General features: G+C 38.8%; 1 protein-coding gene across 1 annotated transcript in view; it reads right to left on the reverse strand.

Annotated features, from left to right (window-relative positions):
• KIF6 (kinesin family member 6) overlaps nucleotides 1–4,406 on the reverse strand; it is a 454,418-nt gene extending 450,012 nt beyond the window's left edge. The window contains exon 1 of the mRNA XM_013062608.2: nucleotides 4,327–4,406. Within this exon, the coding sequence (XP_012918062.1) occupies nucleotides 4,327–4,341 (15 nt within the window). The 5' untranslated portion in view covers nucleotides 4,342–4,406. The remainder of the gene's footprint in view (nucleotides 1–4,326) is intronic.
• Nucleotides 4,407–15,127: the final 10,721 nt, after the last annotated feature.

Consider the following 15,127-nt stretch of genomic DNA (forward strand, 5'->3'; position numbering starts at 1 on the left):
TTGGAATTATACCAAGAGAATGCAACAGAGGAGGCAAAAAAGCCAAGGGTATTGGCAAAAGATCATCTTTAAGTGTTGAATCATAAGATCCAGGCTGCTTAAAGATGTTAGTGGTCTTCGACATGAAAGAGTGGAATGAGATTAGGAGGACAATCTGTGGGATCCAGGTGTGGGAACTTGATACTTCCTGTTTTCTACACCAGGTCACATGATCAAAGGCATTGACAGGGTGGAAGTGCAGGTTCAAATCCTGCTCTGTATCAACCTGAAGTTGTGACCTTGGGCATGTATTGGGATCGATAATTGACAGCAGCTACCTCATGCAGTTGGCATGCAGGCTATCTATGGACGGTTATGTAAGAATGTTACTCTGCTGTCCTGTATTCTAAACACTTCCTAAGAAGCAGAAGCAACCATGTATGTATGTACATAAGCCATACAGAAGATTGCAAACTCAGTTATTTCCTGGGCCCACACTGATGGTGTAAGTGTGCTGAACAGACAGGTCTGTGACAATAGGCAGTTGTCCCACTGTGAACTGGAGACTACATGCCCTCAACTAAAAACATTCACATGCGAAACAGTTAAAACACAAGGCTGCCTAAATAAAGTACATTTGTGAGCCCCAGTTTACAACCTCTGTTTCTGTTCCTGGTATAGTCGACTTCAATAACTCCCAGGCCAAAGCCTCTGACAGGTTTACCTAAATCTCAAACAGATGGCCCAAATGGGTATTAAATAAGTTCTGAGATTAAATCTCCAAGTTACAGTGTCTTTCCCACAACTGGGTATATATTCCATATTATTATTTGCACCTTATCTACTTGCTTAAGTGGGGGAATTAAGATGTCTTTAAATTGTTGAAGGGATTCTTGAGCTCTGTAGTTGCCAAAATAATGTATAATTGTACCACACAAATTAGCCAGGGTTTATAGGCCTCAGATCTGAAAGAAGTTAAGCTGTGCCTGAAGTGAATTAGTCCATAGGCAAGTGAGTTGGGTTTTGTTTGTATGTTTTTTAAGAAAGATTGAAACTGTGTGCCGGTATGAGTTTTCAATTACTTCTTTAGCTGTTGGTGCTACAACTGTAAAATGCATAATTTTTCTTTGTAAGTCTGAATATGTACATAAAATTACCTAATTGCAGTATACTTTCCCTCCCCTGTTTTTTCCGTGACTTTGGGGGACTTAATGATAGTTTGTTCTAACATCTTTCATTGCTACAACACGACACTGCCCCTTTACTATCAGATGAACAAGCATGTTCAGACAGGAGTGGGAGGCTGCTCATTAATAAGACAGAAACCATTTGATTGGGGCCTTTTTCTATTAGTTTATTCCAAGAAGCAAGACCAGAAACCTGAACTGTGCTGCTTATTGGCAAATGGTGATATTAATAGAACAAAAATCAACTGATGAAAACTGTGCCTACAGGATCATGAAAACTGCTTTGACTCCCAGTAAGAATGTGTTTGGGGATAATCAATAGGACATCAGGCATGACTCCCGAGTGTCCCTGATTGAGGATTTTAAAAGATGAGCAAGAAAGAGCACATTTCCTGAGGAGGACATATTCCTTAGGAATCCCTTCTCATCTGAGTCCCCATCCCTCTGTTTCTTGTGTGGTCACTACAAGAGGCCTCCCCTTATTCCCATCAGTTCAAAAAGATCCACTTAGTCCATTGTTTCTGAATCTTATAGAGAATACACAGAGCATTTTCTGGTACTCATTAAATGCTAAATAACAGCATCATGCTGTTAAATTGCAGAGAGAGAGTACCGCAAAATCTGCAATGTATAATTTCAGCAAAAAAATTCTTTGAGAATATGTTCAGCTAATTTAAAGCATCATTTAATTAACATAACCATCCTTGCACACATAGCAGAGTGGAATTCATAAAACTTAGTAGTGCTTTGGGTTGCTTGGGTTTATGGGATCAGTGGGAATCATTGGTTTTGGTAAACGTGGGCTCTTTCCCTTTTCCTACGAGATGGCGGATACAGATTTTTGACACCTTACTGGGTTCCTTCTCCTTTGGGTCCATCCCCTCTTTGGCTGAGAAGCAGAGGCTCCTTTTTCCCTGCTTTGTCTGATCCTCTTCCCGCAGCCCTCCTGGGGCTCCTCCTGAACAGCAACATCAAAGTCATTTATGGCTGGAAGCTGGTGGCCAGCCATATGGAATTACAGCCCAGGCTCTTGCCGGATTACAGAGTGTAGCATATGAATCAAATGACAGTCCATGACATGGAGGGAAGGCTGGTAAGGCCTCCAGTTTTGACTGGAAAATATGACTGTTTGTGTATTTATACCCAGGCTCCTCATAAACAACCTGAATGTTTCACCAACATCCCAATGAAGCAAGGGATGGGCTGAGTTAGAAATAGCTCCAGAATGCCTCTCTTCTAAGTAAATTACCCACCCTGTCCTATCTTCTCTGGGTGTTTAATGTGTTTCCCTGCATATTTCAGAATTACAGGAAGTGCTTACCAAATAGCATAACTTAAGACATCAAAGAAAATGGTTTGCATAGCAGAGTTCCCTTATCTAACTCATTACGATTGCCACCAAATCCAGTCTTGGCTCCTGCATCCTGAATCTAGCTTCTTCACAATCTAATCTATCCAGACCTCTACTTCCTCATCTCCTCTTCCCTTCTCAACCTCTCATAGTCTGGCTTCTCCCACACTCCACAGAACTTGTTTAACTGTTTTAACCTTTGCAACTTTACAGTAATACTTTCTGTCTGCACATACTGGAATAGCATCATGATAGACCCAACTGTCCGGGTTTGACTTCAGAGCTGTCCCTTGCTGCATCCTGTCCCTTTGATAGCTATATTCCATTTGCAAGTCCTGAGGATCCTGCCTCCCAAAGATCTTTTGTCTCTTCCCCATCAACTCCATGCCCAATGCTTATTGCCTGACTGTGGCTTTTCATGTCTGCCTGAACTAGGAAAGGTACCCTGACTGCTTTTCTTGCCTCTAATCCAGTCCTCTCCTTTAACCCATCTTCTACACCTGTTACTGGGTTAATTTTATACAATGCAAATCAGTTCATGTCTCCTTGACATCAGTTCATCTCCTTGAGAAATCAGTTCTCAAACTCCTTGTTTGAGAACCTCCAAAACATCCCATTACACACAGAATCTAGTCCAAAGAACCTTCATAAGCTGGTCCCAAACTATCTTTACATCAATTTCACAGCCCTTCTTTGTGTCCTCCATCCTTCTTCCCTGAGCCTCTACTCTAGCCACTGATTCCCTGTAGTTCCTAAACATGCCATACCTTTGCATGTCTTCATGCCTTTGTCTACGCTTCTGTGTCCACCGTCTGTGTTCAGTGCCATTTTCCACATTGCCCATTAAGAAATCACACACACACACACCTTTCAAGATCTGACTCAAATGTCACCTGCTCTGGAAAGACCATCAGCCCCATGTCCCCTAGTCAAAGTTAGCGACCCTCTTCTGTGCAGCTACATCTTACATGTTCCTTTGGAATAGCACTTCTTGTCTTGTCAGTGTTGCCTGTATGTACCTGCCCCCCCACCCATCACACTGTAGATTACTTTAGGGCAATGGCTGCTTGCTGTTTATCTGTCTGTATTCTCAGTGACAAACAGGGTTTTAGGCACATACCAGAGATTTCTACATGTCTGATGAATGAACGAGTGGACTCATGACTCATTGCAAGAAATCAATAAAATCAGACTCTTATAATTTAAAATTTTTATGTGAGGTTCATATTTCCATGGAGAAAATGACTTTCTCCTTTCACCCAAGAGAACAAAGGTAATTTACACATTGAGTAGACACTGAACAAGAGAAAGAGTTGGAAACAAATACAGCATCATTGTTTCAATTTCTGAACCCTCTTTCTTCAGGCACAAAAAGATGGTTACAAATTTCCCATGGTTAACATTTGTATCAGTGGAAGATAACAGAAACAGAATGATAAGTACAGAAGCAAAGTAGCCCATTGTTAAATTAGTGAGTTTCATCCAGGATGCCTGCCACCCATTTAATGAATCTAGGAATTAACTGCTTTTTAATTTAAAAAGAAGGCACCATTACAAATAACCAATTAAAGGGAACCTGGGTAGCTGAGTCGTTAAGCCTCTGGTTTTGGCTCAGGTCATGATCCCAGGGTCCTGGGATCAAGCCCCACATAGGGCTCCCTGCTCATCAGGAAGCCTGCTTCTCCCTCTCCCTCATCTTCGTCATCTCCCTCACCCTGCTTGTGTTCCCTCTCTAGCTGTCTGTCTCTCCCTCTCTGTCAAATAAGTAAATAAAATGTTAAAAAAATAACCAATTAAATGATTACTCACCTTCTTTTGTTTCATATTATGAAAGGCTTATTCTGAAGTTTGACCCAGGCAGTCTTTGGTACTTCAATCAACTGCTCTTCCTCTTCTCCACGATTTTTATTCCTGCAAACATTAAAGAAATATTTCCTAAATTACACAGCTTGTTGTACTTTTCTCCCTCCTGTTTCCCCAGCCCTTGCTTATTGGTCAGGCCCCAGGTTAAATACCTCTTTCTCTGAGAAGCTTCTCCTGATTTTCTCAAACTATATAGAGAGCTCAAGCTACATGTGCCCTTAGCACCTGCCCACACCCCTTGTATCCTTACACCACTTTGTCATCATTACCTATTACTTACTCACCATCAGACTCTCAGTCTATGTAGGTAGCAAGTGCTTAATAAATACATATTTAATGAAAATTGATACATTTGTTGAATTGATTGAAAGTGGGCTTGGTGGGGGAAAGGAATCAACATTGTCTGAGACCTGCCATCCTCCTCAAACAGACTTTAAGGTAAGGATTTGAGTGTAAGAAATTTATGTGGGAAGGGAGGAAAACAATGGTGGGTGCATTTATGGGTGAATTGTCATGGTAGGAAACTAAGGCATAATCCCACCCAGGACCTTCTGAAAGATTGTGCATAACACAGCTCAGTCTTGTTCCCCTGAGGAGTAAGGCAGCTGGGGCATCTATCCAGCAGCTCTTGCTCCTCATTATTTGCAGGCTGCTCTTGTGGTTGCAAGTAACTCCCTCTCCAGCACTCTCAGTCCACCTGGTGTACCAACATTTCAAGAAAGCCCTTGGGCAGATAGAGGTCCAAGGGCTTGAGGTAGAATGCTATTGGCATGCACAGGTATGTCCATCAGAGTTGCAGTGGCATGTGGAGTGAACTGAAGAGATAGCAATGGGTCACCAATGAGGTCACCAGTAATATCTTCTACAGTAAGTACTACTACTGTTTTTCTTATGAAAAAATTTTTAAAAAAATGTATGTTAGAAAATTACCAAGTAGTTCTAAGTCTTACATAATTGGCTACCTCCAGGTAATAGTATCTACCTCTAAATAATAGTGTAGTGCCTTCTGCAGTCACAGGAAACCACATGAGATTTGTCTCCTATAGAAACACATGACACCCAATCTTTGAATAGATGTTTACTGGCCACCTTTACCAACCAACCACACCTTTGATATTACTTGCTTACTTGATGATCTTTGGTCTATGTCTGCACCATGTTTTACAGTGTCAACATATATTTATGGTAATATTCGATGTTTTTTATGAGCTAAACATTTGTACTATGCATTTTCTCCTGTGGATCAGTTGGTAAATCAAATGTATTTTAGCAAAAAGCTAGTGTTATCTCTCCCAAGAAACACGCTGGTATACCATCTACACATTTCAAGTTTTAAGTGCCCCATGGTCAAATGGTCTTGAGAAATTTTGTCCTAAAGTCAAGCCCTACAGAAAGGTTTTTGGTTTTGTTTTGTTTTTGTTTTTGTTTTTGTTTTTGTTTGCTTTCCACTGTCTATTGAATTAAGAATATCTTGCCACACCATCCAAGACACCCCTTAAATTAGCTCCAACACTTTCCACTTTTTCTCCAAAATAAACCACTTGCTGTTCTCTCCACACAGTCCGCCTACCTACCTGCACCCATGCTATTATGCTTCCTTTGGACCTGACCTTTCTTCTCTCCCATCTTTGATCCCTGTCTACTAAATGGTGCTTCTATTTTAAAGTCCATCTTAAATTCCCTAAGTCTTTTTTTCTCATCATGTCTACAAAGTGGTCTCTCCACTGTCTTCCCTTTAAGCGCCTTGCCCCTGTATGTACTTTTCTTGAAGCTCTTTATATAGACTGCTCTCCAGCACAGTTTTTAGTGACAATGTGTCATTCTCCACCCTTGCCTAAAGGCTTGCTTTTTAAATATTTAATAAGGATGGGGGCTCTGACTCTCATTTTTGTATCTTATACTACCTTAGCAGGCTTCCTGGCACATAATATTGAAACATTAAGTTTTTGTTGAACTGTATTTTTAAAATTTATTTTTAAATTTATATGCAGTAAAATTTGCTTTTGAAGTGTACATTTCTGTGAGTTTTGACACGTGTAGAGTGGTATAACTATCACCATAATTGGAACATCGAACAATTCTATCATCTTCTAAAAATTCCCTCATGCTACTCATTTGTCCTCAAACACTCTCCTCTCTTAAGGCCCCTGACAACCACTGATCTGTTTTCCACCATTTGGTTTTACCATTGCCACAATCACATGAATGGAATCAAATGTTAGGTAGTTTTGATTCTGGCTTCTTTCACTCCGTGAGATGTATTTGAGACCCATCCATTTTGTTGCATGCAGCAGTTCATTTTTTCATATCGCTGAGTGGTAGTCCATGGATTTGATGTGGTATAGTTTGTTTATTCTCTCACTCACTGAAAGACATAAGTCTTTATATATCCAGGTTAATGCTTAGTAGTGGGATTGCTGGGTCATGTAGTTAGTATGAGATTAAATTTATAATAACTGGCCAAAACTACTTTCCAAAGTGTACTATTTTGTATTCCAATGATCACTATTTGAGAATTCCACATACTCTGTGTTCTCATCAACATTTGTTATTGGCACTTAAAGAAAAAAAAATTCTAGAATTCTACTAAGTACTAGTATCTCATGTGGTTATAATTTTCATTCTCCTAGTGACAAATGATGTGGAGCCTCTCTTAATGTGCTCATTTGCCATCTGTATATCTTCTTGGTGACATGAAAACCTTTTGGCCACCTTTTAATTGGGTTGTTTATTTGCTTTTTGTTGAGTTTATATATGCATGCATACATATATACATACATATGATGCACAAATATTTTCTCTAGTCTGTAGATTTTCATCCTCTGAACAATGTCTTTTATAGGGCAAAAGTTTTTAAGATGTTAATAAAGTCTAATTTATTATTTTTTTCTTTGATGGCTCATGCTTTTGGTGTTATAGCCAAGAACTGTCTAATTCATGGCTGTGAGGACTTTTCTACTACTTTTACCCTCAAGTTCTTTTTTTAATTGTTATGTCACCATATGTAATGATGACACATGTCATCATTAGTTTTTGATGTAGTGTTCCATGATTCATTGTTTGCATATAGCACCCAGTGTTCCATGCAATATGTGCCCTCCTTGATATTCGTCATTCAGCTCATCCATCTCTCCACCCCCTTCCTTCTAAAACCCTCAGTTTGCTTCCCGGAGTCCATAGTCTCTCATTGTTCATCTTTCCCTCTGATTCCCCCCTCCTTCATTTTTCCCTTTCTTCTCCTAATGTCCTCCATGTTATTTCTCATGTTCTACAAATAAGTGAAAACATATGACAATTGACTTTATCTGCTTGACTTACTTCACTTAGCATAATTCCCTCCAGTTCCATCCATGACAATGCAAAATTGGGTACTCATCCTTTCTGATGACTGAGCAATATTTCATTGTATATTGTATATAGGGACCACATTTCCTTTATTCCTTCATCTGTTGGAGGGCATCCTGTTCTCTTCCACAGTTTGGCTATTGTAGACATTGCCACTATGAACATTGGGGTGCATGTTCTTTCCACTGTTCTAGATATTTCCACTACATCTGTATCTTTGGGGTAAATACCCAGTAGTGAGATTGCAGGGTCATAAGGTAGCTCTATTTTTAACTTTTTGAGAAACCGCCACACTGTTTTCCACAGTGGCTGTACCAACGTGCATTCCTACCAATAGTGTAAGAGGGTTCCTCTTACTCCACCACCTCCCAACATTTGTTCTTTCTTGCCTTGTCAATTTTGGCTATTCTAACTGGTTTAAGGTGGTATCTCAATATGGTTTGATTTGAATTTCCCTAATGGCTCATGATGATGAACATTTTTTCATGTGTCTGTTAGCCATTTGTATGTCTTCTTTGGAGAAGTGACTGTTCATGTCTTCTGCACACTTTTTGACATGATTATTTGTATTTTGGGTGCTGAGTTTGAGAAGTTCTTTATAGATCTTGAATATCAGTCTTTTATCTGTAGTGTCATTTGCAAATATCTTCTCCTAGATTTCCCTTAAGATCAGGATTATGACAAGGATTCTCACTCTTACTACTATTATTCAGCATAGTATTAGAGGTCCTAGCAACAGCAATCAGACAACAAAAAGAAGTAAAATGAATTCAAATTGACAAAGAAGAAATCAAACTCTCTCTCTTCAAGGTGACATTATACTTCATGTGGAAAACCCAAAAGACTCCACTTCCATGTTACTAGAACTCATACAGCAATTCAGTGATGTGACAGGATACAAAAATCAATGCACAGAAATCAGTTGCTTTCCTATACACTAACAATGTAACTGTAGAAAGAGAAATTAGGGAATCAATTCCATTTGTAATAGCACCCAAAACCATAAGAATAAACTTTGGAATAAACCTAACGAAAGAGGTGAAGGATCTATACTCTAGAAACTACAGAACACTTATGAAAGAAATTGAAGAAGACACAAAAAGATGGAAAATCACTCCATGCTCATGGATCAGAAGAATAAACATTGTTTAGATATCTATGCTGCCCAGAGCAATCCATATTTTCAATGCTATTCCAATCAAAATTTTACTGGCATTTTTCAAAGTGCTAGAACAAACAATCCTAAAATTTGTATGGAACCAGAAAAGACCTTGAATTGACAAGGAAATGTTGAAAAAGAAAAACAAAGGTGTGGGCATTTATGTTGCCTGATTTCAAGCTATATTACAAAGCTGTGATCACCAAGATGGCATGGTATTTGTATTAAAACAGACACATAGATCAATAGAAAAGAATAAAGAGACCAGATATGGACCCTCAATTCTATGGTCAACTAATCTTCGACAAAGAGGGAAAAAATATCCAATGGAAAAAAAGTCTCTTCAATAAGTGGTGCTGGGAAAATTAGACAGCTATATATATATATATATATATATATATATATATATATATATATACACACACAGAAGAATGAAACTTGACTATTTGTTTACACCATACACAAAGATAAACTCTAAATGGATAAAAGATCTCAATGTCAGACAGGAATCCATCAAAGTCCTAGAGGAGAACATGGGCAGTAACCTCTTTGACATCGGCCACAGCAAATTCTTTCAAGTCATTCTTCTAAAGGTAAGGGAAACTAAACCAAAAATGAACTTTTGGGACTTCATCAAGATAACAAGCTTCTGGGTGTGGTGAAAAAATAATGAATACTCTTATGCTGAAAATAAATAAATTAATTAAAAAAAAAAAGATAACAAGCTTCTGCACAGCAAAGGAACAGTCAACAAAACAAAGAGGCATCCCTACAAGTTTTACAGTTTTACACCAGTATCTTTACTTTTAACTCTATCATGCATTCCAATACATTTTATGTTCACTTTTTAAAAAATTTCTTTTCAGTGTAACAGAATTCATTGTTTTTGCACCATACCCAGTGCTACATGTAATATGTGCCCTCCCTAATACCCACCACCTGGCTCCCCCAGTCTTCCACTCCCCCCCCCTTTAAAACCATCAGGTTGTTTTTCAGAGTCCATAGTCTCTCATGGTTCACCTACCCTTCCAATTTCCCTCAACTCCCTTCTCCTCTCCATCTCCCCAGGTCCTCCGTGTTATTTGTTATGCTCCACAAATAAGTGAAACCATATGATAATTGACTCTCTCTGCTTGACTTATTTCACTCAGCATAATCTCTTCCAGTCCCATCCATGTTGATACAAAAGTTGCATATTCTTTCTTTCTGATGGAGGCATAATACTCCATAGTGTATATGGACCACATCTTCCTTATCCATTCGTCCGTTGAAGGGCATCTTAGTTCTTTCCACAGTTTGGCGACCGTGGCTATTGCTGCTATAAACATTGGGGTACATTGGGGCCCTTTTTTTCTCTACATCTGTATCTTTGCCAAAATTAGCAAGAAAGGAAACGAGTGTTGGAGAGGATGCGGAGAAAGGGGAACCCTCTTACACTGTTGGTGGGAATGCAAATTGGTGCAGCCACTTTGGAGAACAATGTGGAGATTCCTTAAGAAATTAAAAATTAAAATTAAAATTAAAAATAGAGCTTCCCTATGACCCTGGAATTGCACTACCTTCACTTTTATACAAGGTATGAGGTGCATTGAGTTGAATTGAGTGCCTTTGGAGACATTTTGCCTTTACCTCAGAACACTCTGCTTCCAGTTTGACCATTGCAAGCTTTAAGATGCTCTATTTTCTGGGGCCCCTGGGTGGCTCAGTCGTTAAGGGTCTGCCTTTGGCTCGGGTCATGGTCCCAGGGTCCTGGGATTGAGCCCCACATGGGGCTCCCTGTCCTGCAGGAAGCCTGTTTCTCCCTCTCCCACTTCCCTTGCTTGTGTTCCCTCTCTCACTGTATCTCTCTCTGTCGACTAAATAAAAAAAAAAAAAAGATGCTCTATTTTCTTACATCAAGGTTTTAACTCTAGAAAGATATTTGAGGTTGGGTAAATATGAATTGAAGAAAGCTTAATTTTTATCAGATAAGATGACTACAATGAGTCTTAGTAAAGAATAAGCAATAAGCATACTGAAATATCAAGTCCTTTCTTTGAGAAGTAAGTATTGGTTGGCAAAATGAACGTATAGTATGTGTGTTTATGTATATGCATGCATTAATTCACCTACATGCACACATGCACGCACGCACACACACGTACATCTATACTGTCTTAAATATTTCTGAGTTATTGCCTCTCCCTGGAGCTTTAAGTCCTAATTATACTTTTTCAGTAATTCCAGCTACCCTTTTCCCAGGGGCAGGAGGTTTTGGTTAGTGGCTTTAGAGTTTGTCACAAACTGTCACATTATTCAGTTTATAAAATGTCCTTGACTTGGGTAGACCAAAGATGGGTTTTCCATTACATCACTTAGAAATGGATAGGTCTTTCCATAAACACACTTCTACATTTGATCCCAACTTTCCTTAGTTTTATATTTCATTTCCATTTTTTAATGGCACTTTTACTGGCAGCTAGAACATCTTTTTTTGGAGTCACTGGCAGTGTCAGGAAGCTTGAGTGTGTCTGCCCTGCCCTGAACCCACTAGAGTAGCAGTGTGACTTCTCTGCTCAGCCTGCTGAGGTTTGAGGCCTGAGGCATCCCCATCACTTCTGTGCACTAGAAGACCTTCATACAGAGCTGGGAGTATTTTAAATTTCTTGGATTTATGGTGAATGACTTTCTCACTGTTGTCAATTCTTTCATGATTATGGGTACACTGAATATAACACTGTCAGGCTTTAGCCTAAAATATTATCCTTGCATTAAAAAAAGCAGTTACCTAGGCCAGATTTTACCCAAAAAATAGCACATGTGCGCGCGCGCGCGCACACACACACACACACACTCTACTTACTCTGGAGGAATAAACTTTGGTCCAACTCTTTACTTACCTGCAATAGGATTATACATATATACCTTTTGCCTTGCATCTGGTTCTGCCCCCCACCAGGACAATGGGATAGCAGAGGGACTTAGCTTCCCTCCAAACTCCACTTTATTAGCAATTGGTTTGACCAGTGGAATGCAGTGAAAATTACATGACTAGGCTTTATGCATGCCTACATGGATTGGCTTGAATTCTTGCACTCCTGTGAGGTCCATGAGAGGAGCAGGGCCAGCTAGCTTCTGTCCCTTCAATTTGGGCCCATAATGTAACATATTAAGTTTACACAAACCTGATCTGCAACCTTGACCTAAACTAGTCAACCTGCAACCTGAAGCAGAGCTGTTCTGGCCAGTCCACACACCAGTGAATAAGAAAAATAAAACACTTGTTGTTTATAAGCCACTGAGTTTTGTTACACAGCATATTAGAGCAATAGCTGGCTGAAAACTTGTCCATCTTCCAGTCATGTGTCCCAGAGACAGTGGAGTCAATATAAAACCCATCACAAGGCATTAATTTGCCAGGGTAAACACACAAGTGAATATTTGTAGCTATGGATCTGACAAGTTAGCATCTTCTCGTGGATTTTTTTTTTTTTTCCAGCCTAGCCCATTCTTCAAGAATGTGCTCTGAGCAGATTTTCTGAGTCTCATTTAATAGGATCAGTTTGTATAGAATTATAGAATGTAAAGGCTGTCATTTCTGAGTTGTCCTTACTGGTGGTAGGTCTTAACAACTGCAATGTCTATCAAGTTGTTATGTTATGATTTACACAAGAGTGATGGCACAGGTTCTAAGCTGTAAGAGCCAAGTTTCACGACAATAGAAAAAGTCATTAAAATTTAATCTTTCCCCAAGAATACTAACAATCTCTGATAATTAGTTATTGTTCAAGTGTCCAGGGCAATGCTCAGTGAACATCAACATGAAATGACAGGATCTTCCTTGTTTTACCTATATCCCCAAAGAGAGAAGTGCATTTTCTCGGATTCCTTGCTCCACAGGTACAACATTTTACAGTTATATTATGGAGTGGGCTGGACCTCACAAGTATATTTCCTTTTACTGAGATCTTTAGCTAGATAATTTTAATTGGAATCCTTTATTATAGTACGCTGTTTCAAATCTAAGGTCATAGATTGATACTGCCTTTAGGAGCATATCTCAGAATAAGATGTCATCATTTTATCAGGGTAAGTTCCTAGGTTACTTTGAGCCCCAGATTTGTATCTTTAAAACATGGTAAAAAATAGTCTTCCTACTTTTAATAGGAGTCTTGAATTTTTAAAAAAATAGTCACCAAGAACATAAAAGTTATATTTAACCTTATAAAGCATGTGCTGGCTCTGTTTATTCCCTCAAAGCTCACCTCCCCTTCTCTGCCTTGATATTTTCTACTTCTTGTCCCCCCCACCATTTATATTCCATCCCCTCCTTTTTTTAAATTTATTTTTTATTTATTTTCAGCATAACAGTATTCATTATTTTTGCACCACACCCAGTGCTCCATGCAATCCGTGCCCTCTATAATACCCACCACCTGGTACCCCGACCTCCCACCCCCCCTCAAAACCCTCAGATTGTTATTCAGAGTCCATAGTCTCTCATGGTTCACCTCCCCTTCCAATTTCCCCCAACTCCCTTCTCCTCTCTATCTCCCATGTCCTCCATGCTATTTGTTATGCTCCACAAATAAATGAAACCATATGATAATTCACTCTCTCTGCTTGACTTATTTCACTCAGCATAATCCATCCCCTCCTTGAATTAGACTGTTTCTCTCCTGACTAGCCAAGTGCAGGCAGATTGGGCAGGGCTTAATTGCATGGTAGAAATTTAACCTACAATAGTAAATACTAAAGGTAGACATTATCACCACCTTTTAAAATTTGGTGATCTGTGTTATAGAAGGAGTATGCTTGTCCTGTGTTACCACAGAAAGAACAAAGCTACACCAATAATAAGTTATAGGCAGGACAATTGGGTTATTTACAAATCTTTCAGAGAATTGCTAATGTTCAGGAATAAAAGAGAAAGCAATGAGCTCCTCATCAGTGGATGTGTTCAAACTTCTCAGGCATAGTAGAGACATAATACCTATATTTCTGAGTAATTTCCAACTCTAAACTATTGTGATTTGATCTATTTGATTCTCTATAGTTTATTAATATGAATGTTTGTACAATGTGGGATAACACCAGCCATAACATTTTTATGATACTATGATTAAATGGAAATGACAAGCAAAATTTGTTGTCTTGAATCCAGTATGTCCTTCTGAACATATTATCCAGAGATAATATGTAAGATATAAAGTGTTCCATTTCTTCACATTCTGCTGGCTAGTTTTTCATTATACCCATAGCCTGGTCTCCACTGTCTAGAGATAAATATACACACACCTTTATGGCTGAGATAATGTTAACACACAACTTCCCATAGTGGTCCTGAAAGTCCTTGTTGCATTCTTTTCTATTTTCTGACCACAACAACTTTTGGGTTAAATTTCATTTAATCTAGTTGTATCAACATACAGTATATACTAAGAGAAATACTTTCTATATAGGCTTCTTAAATCAGGAATACAATCAAAAGGAACAAAAATGGTACATAGTGAAAATTATCTCTCCTTCCCTTGTTAATAAACCTAAAGATCACATGTTAAAAATGTATTTAAAACTTAACTTGACCATTCAGATTAATTAATTTGAGATTTGAGATTATTTTCTTCTACCTACAGAGAACCTTTAGAAAATAATTCACTGTGATCAATTAGTGATGATCTATCTCAATGATTAAAAGAAAGTATCTTTCCTGAGGCACCTGGGTGGCTCAGTTGGTTAAGCATCCAACTCTTAATTTTGGCTCGGGTCATGATCTCAGTATTGTGAAATTGAGCTCTAGCTTGGGCTCCATGTGGTGGAAACTGGAAAGTGCTTAGGATTCTCTCTCTCCCTTCCCTCTACCTCCCCCATCCCCCATACCTCACTTGTGCACACTGTCCCTCTAAAATAAAATAAAATAAAATCGAATCTTAAAAAATAGCTTTCCTGAAGAATATTTTTCTGGGTGAAGAATTCTAGATTATTGGTTACTTATTTTTTCTTCAGCACGTCAATGACATCAATCTGTTGACTTCTGGCTTCTATTGCTACTATTGAGAAGTCAGCTGTCCATCTAATTATAGTGTATTTTGAGGTAGTCTGTTTTTCCCTTTGAGGAGATTTAAGATTTTTTTTTGGTCTTGGTTTTCCGTAGTTTCTCTTAGTATGCCCAAGTATGAATTTCCTTTATTTTTCTTGTTCTTGACTCAGTAGGCTCCTTGAATGGGAACATGAAACACCAGATTGACGGTTTTCATCAGTGCT

Source organism: Mustela putorius, unplaced genomic scaffold (genome assembly GCF_011764305.1).
Source record: "Mustela putorius furo isolate JIRA1106 unplaced genomic scaffold, ASM1176430v1.1 tig00003983_pilon_pilon_pilon, whole genome shotgun sequence".
Lineage (NCBI taxonomy): Eukaryota > Metazoa > Chordata > Mammalia > Carnivora > Mustelidae > Mustela > Mustela putorius.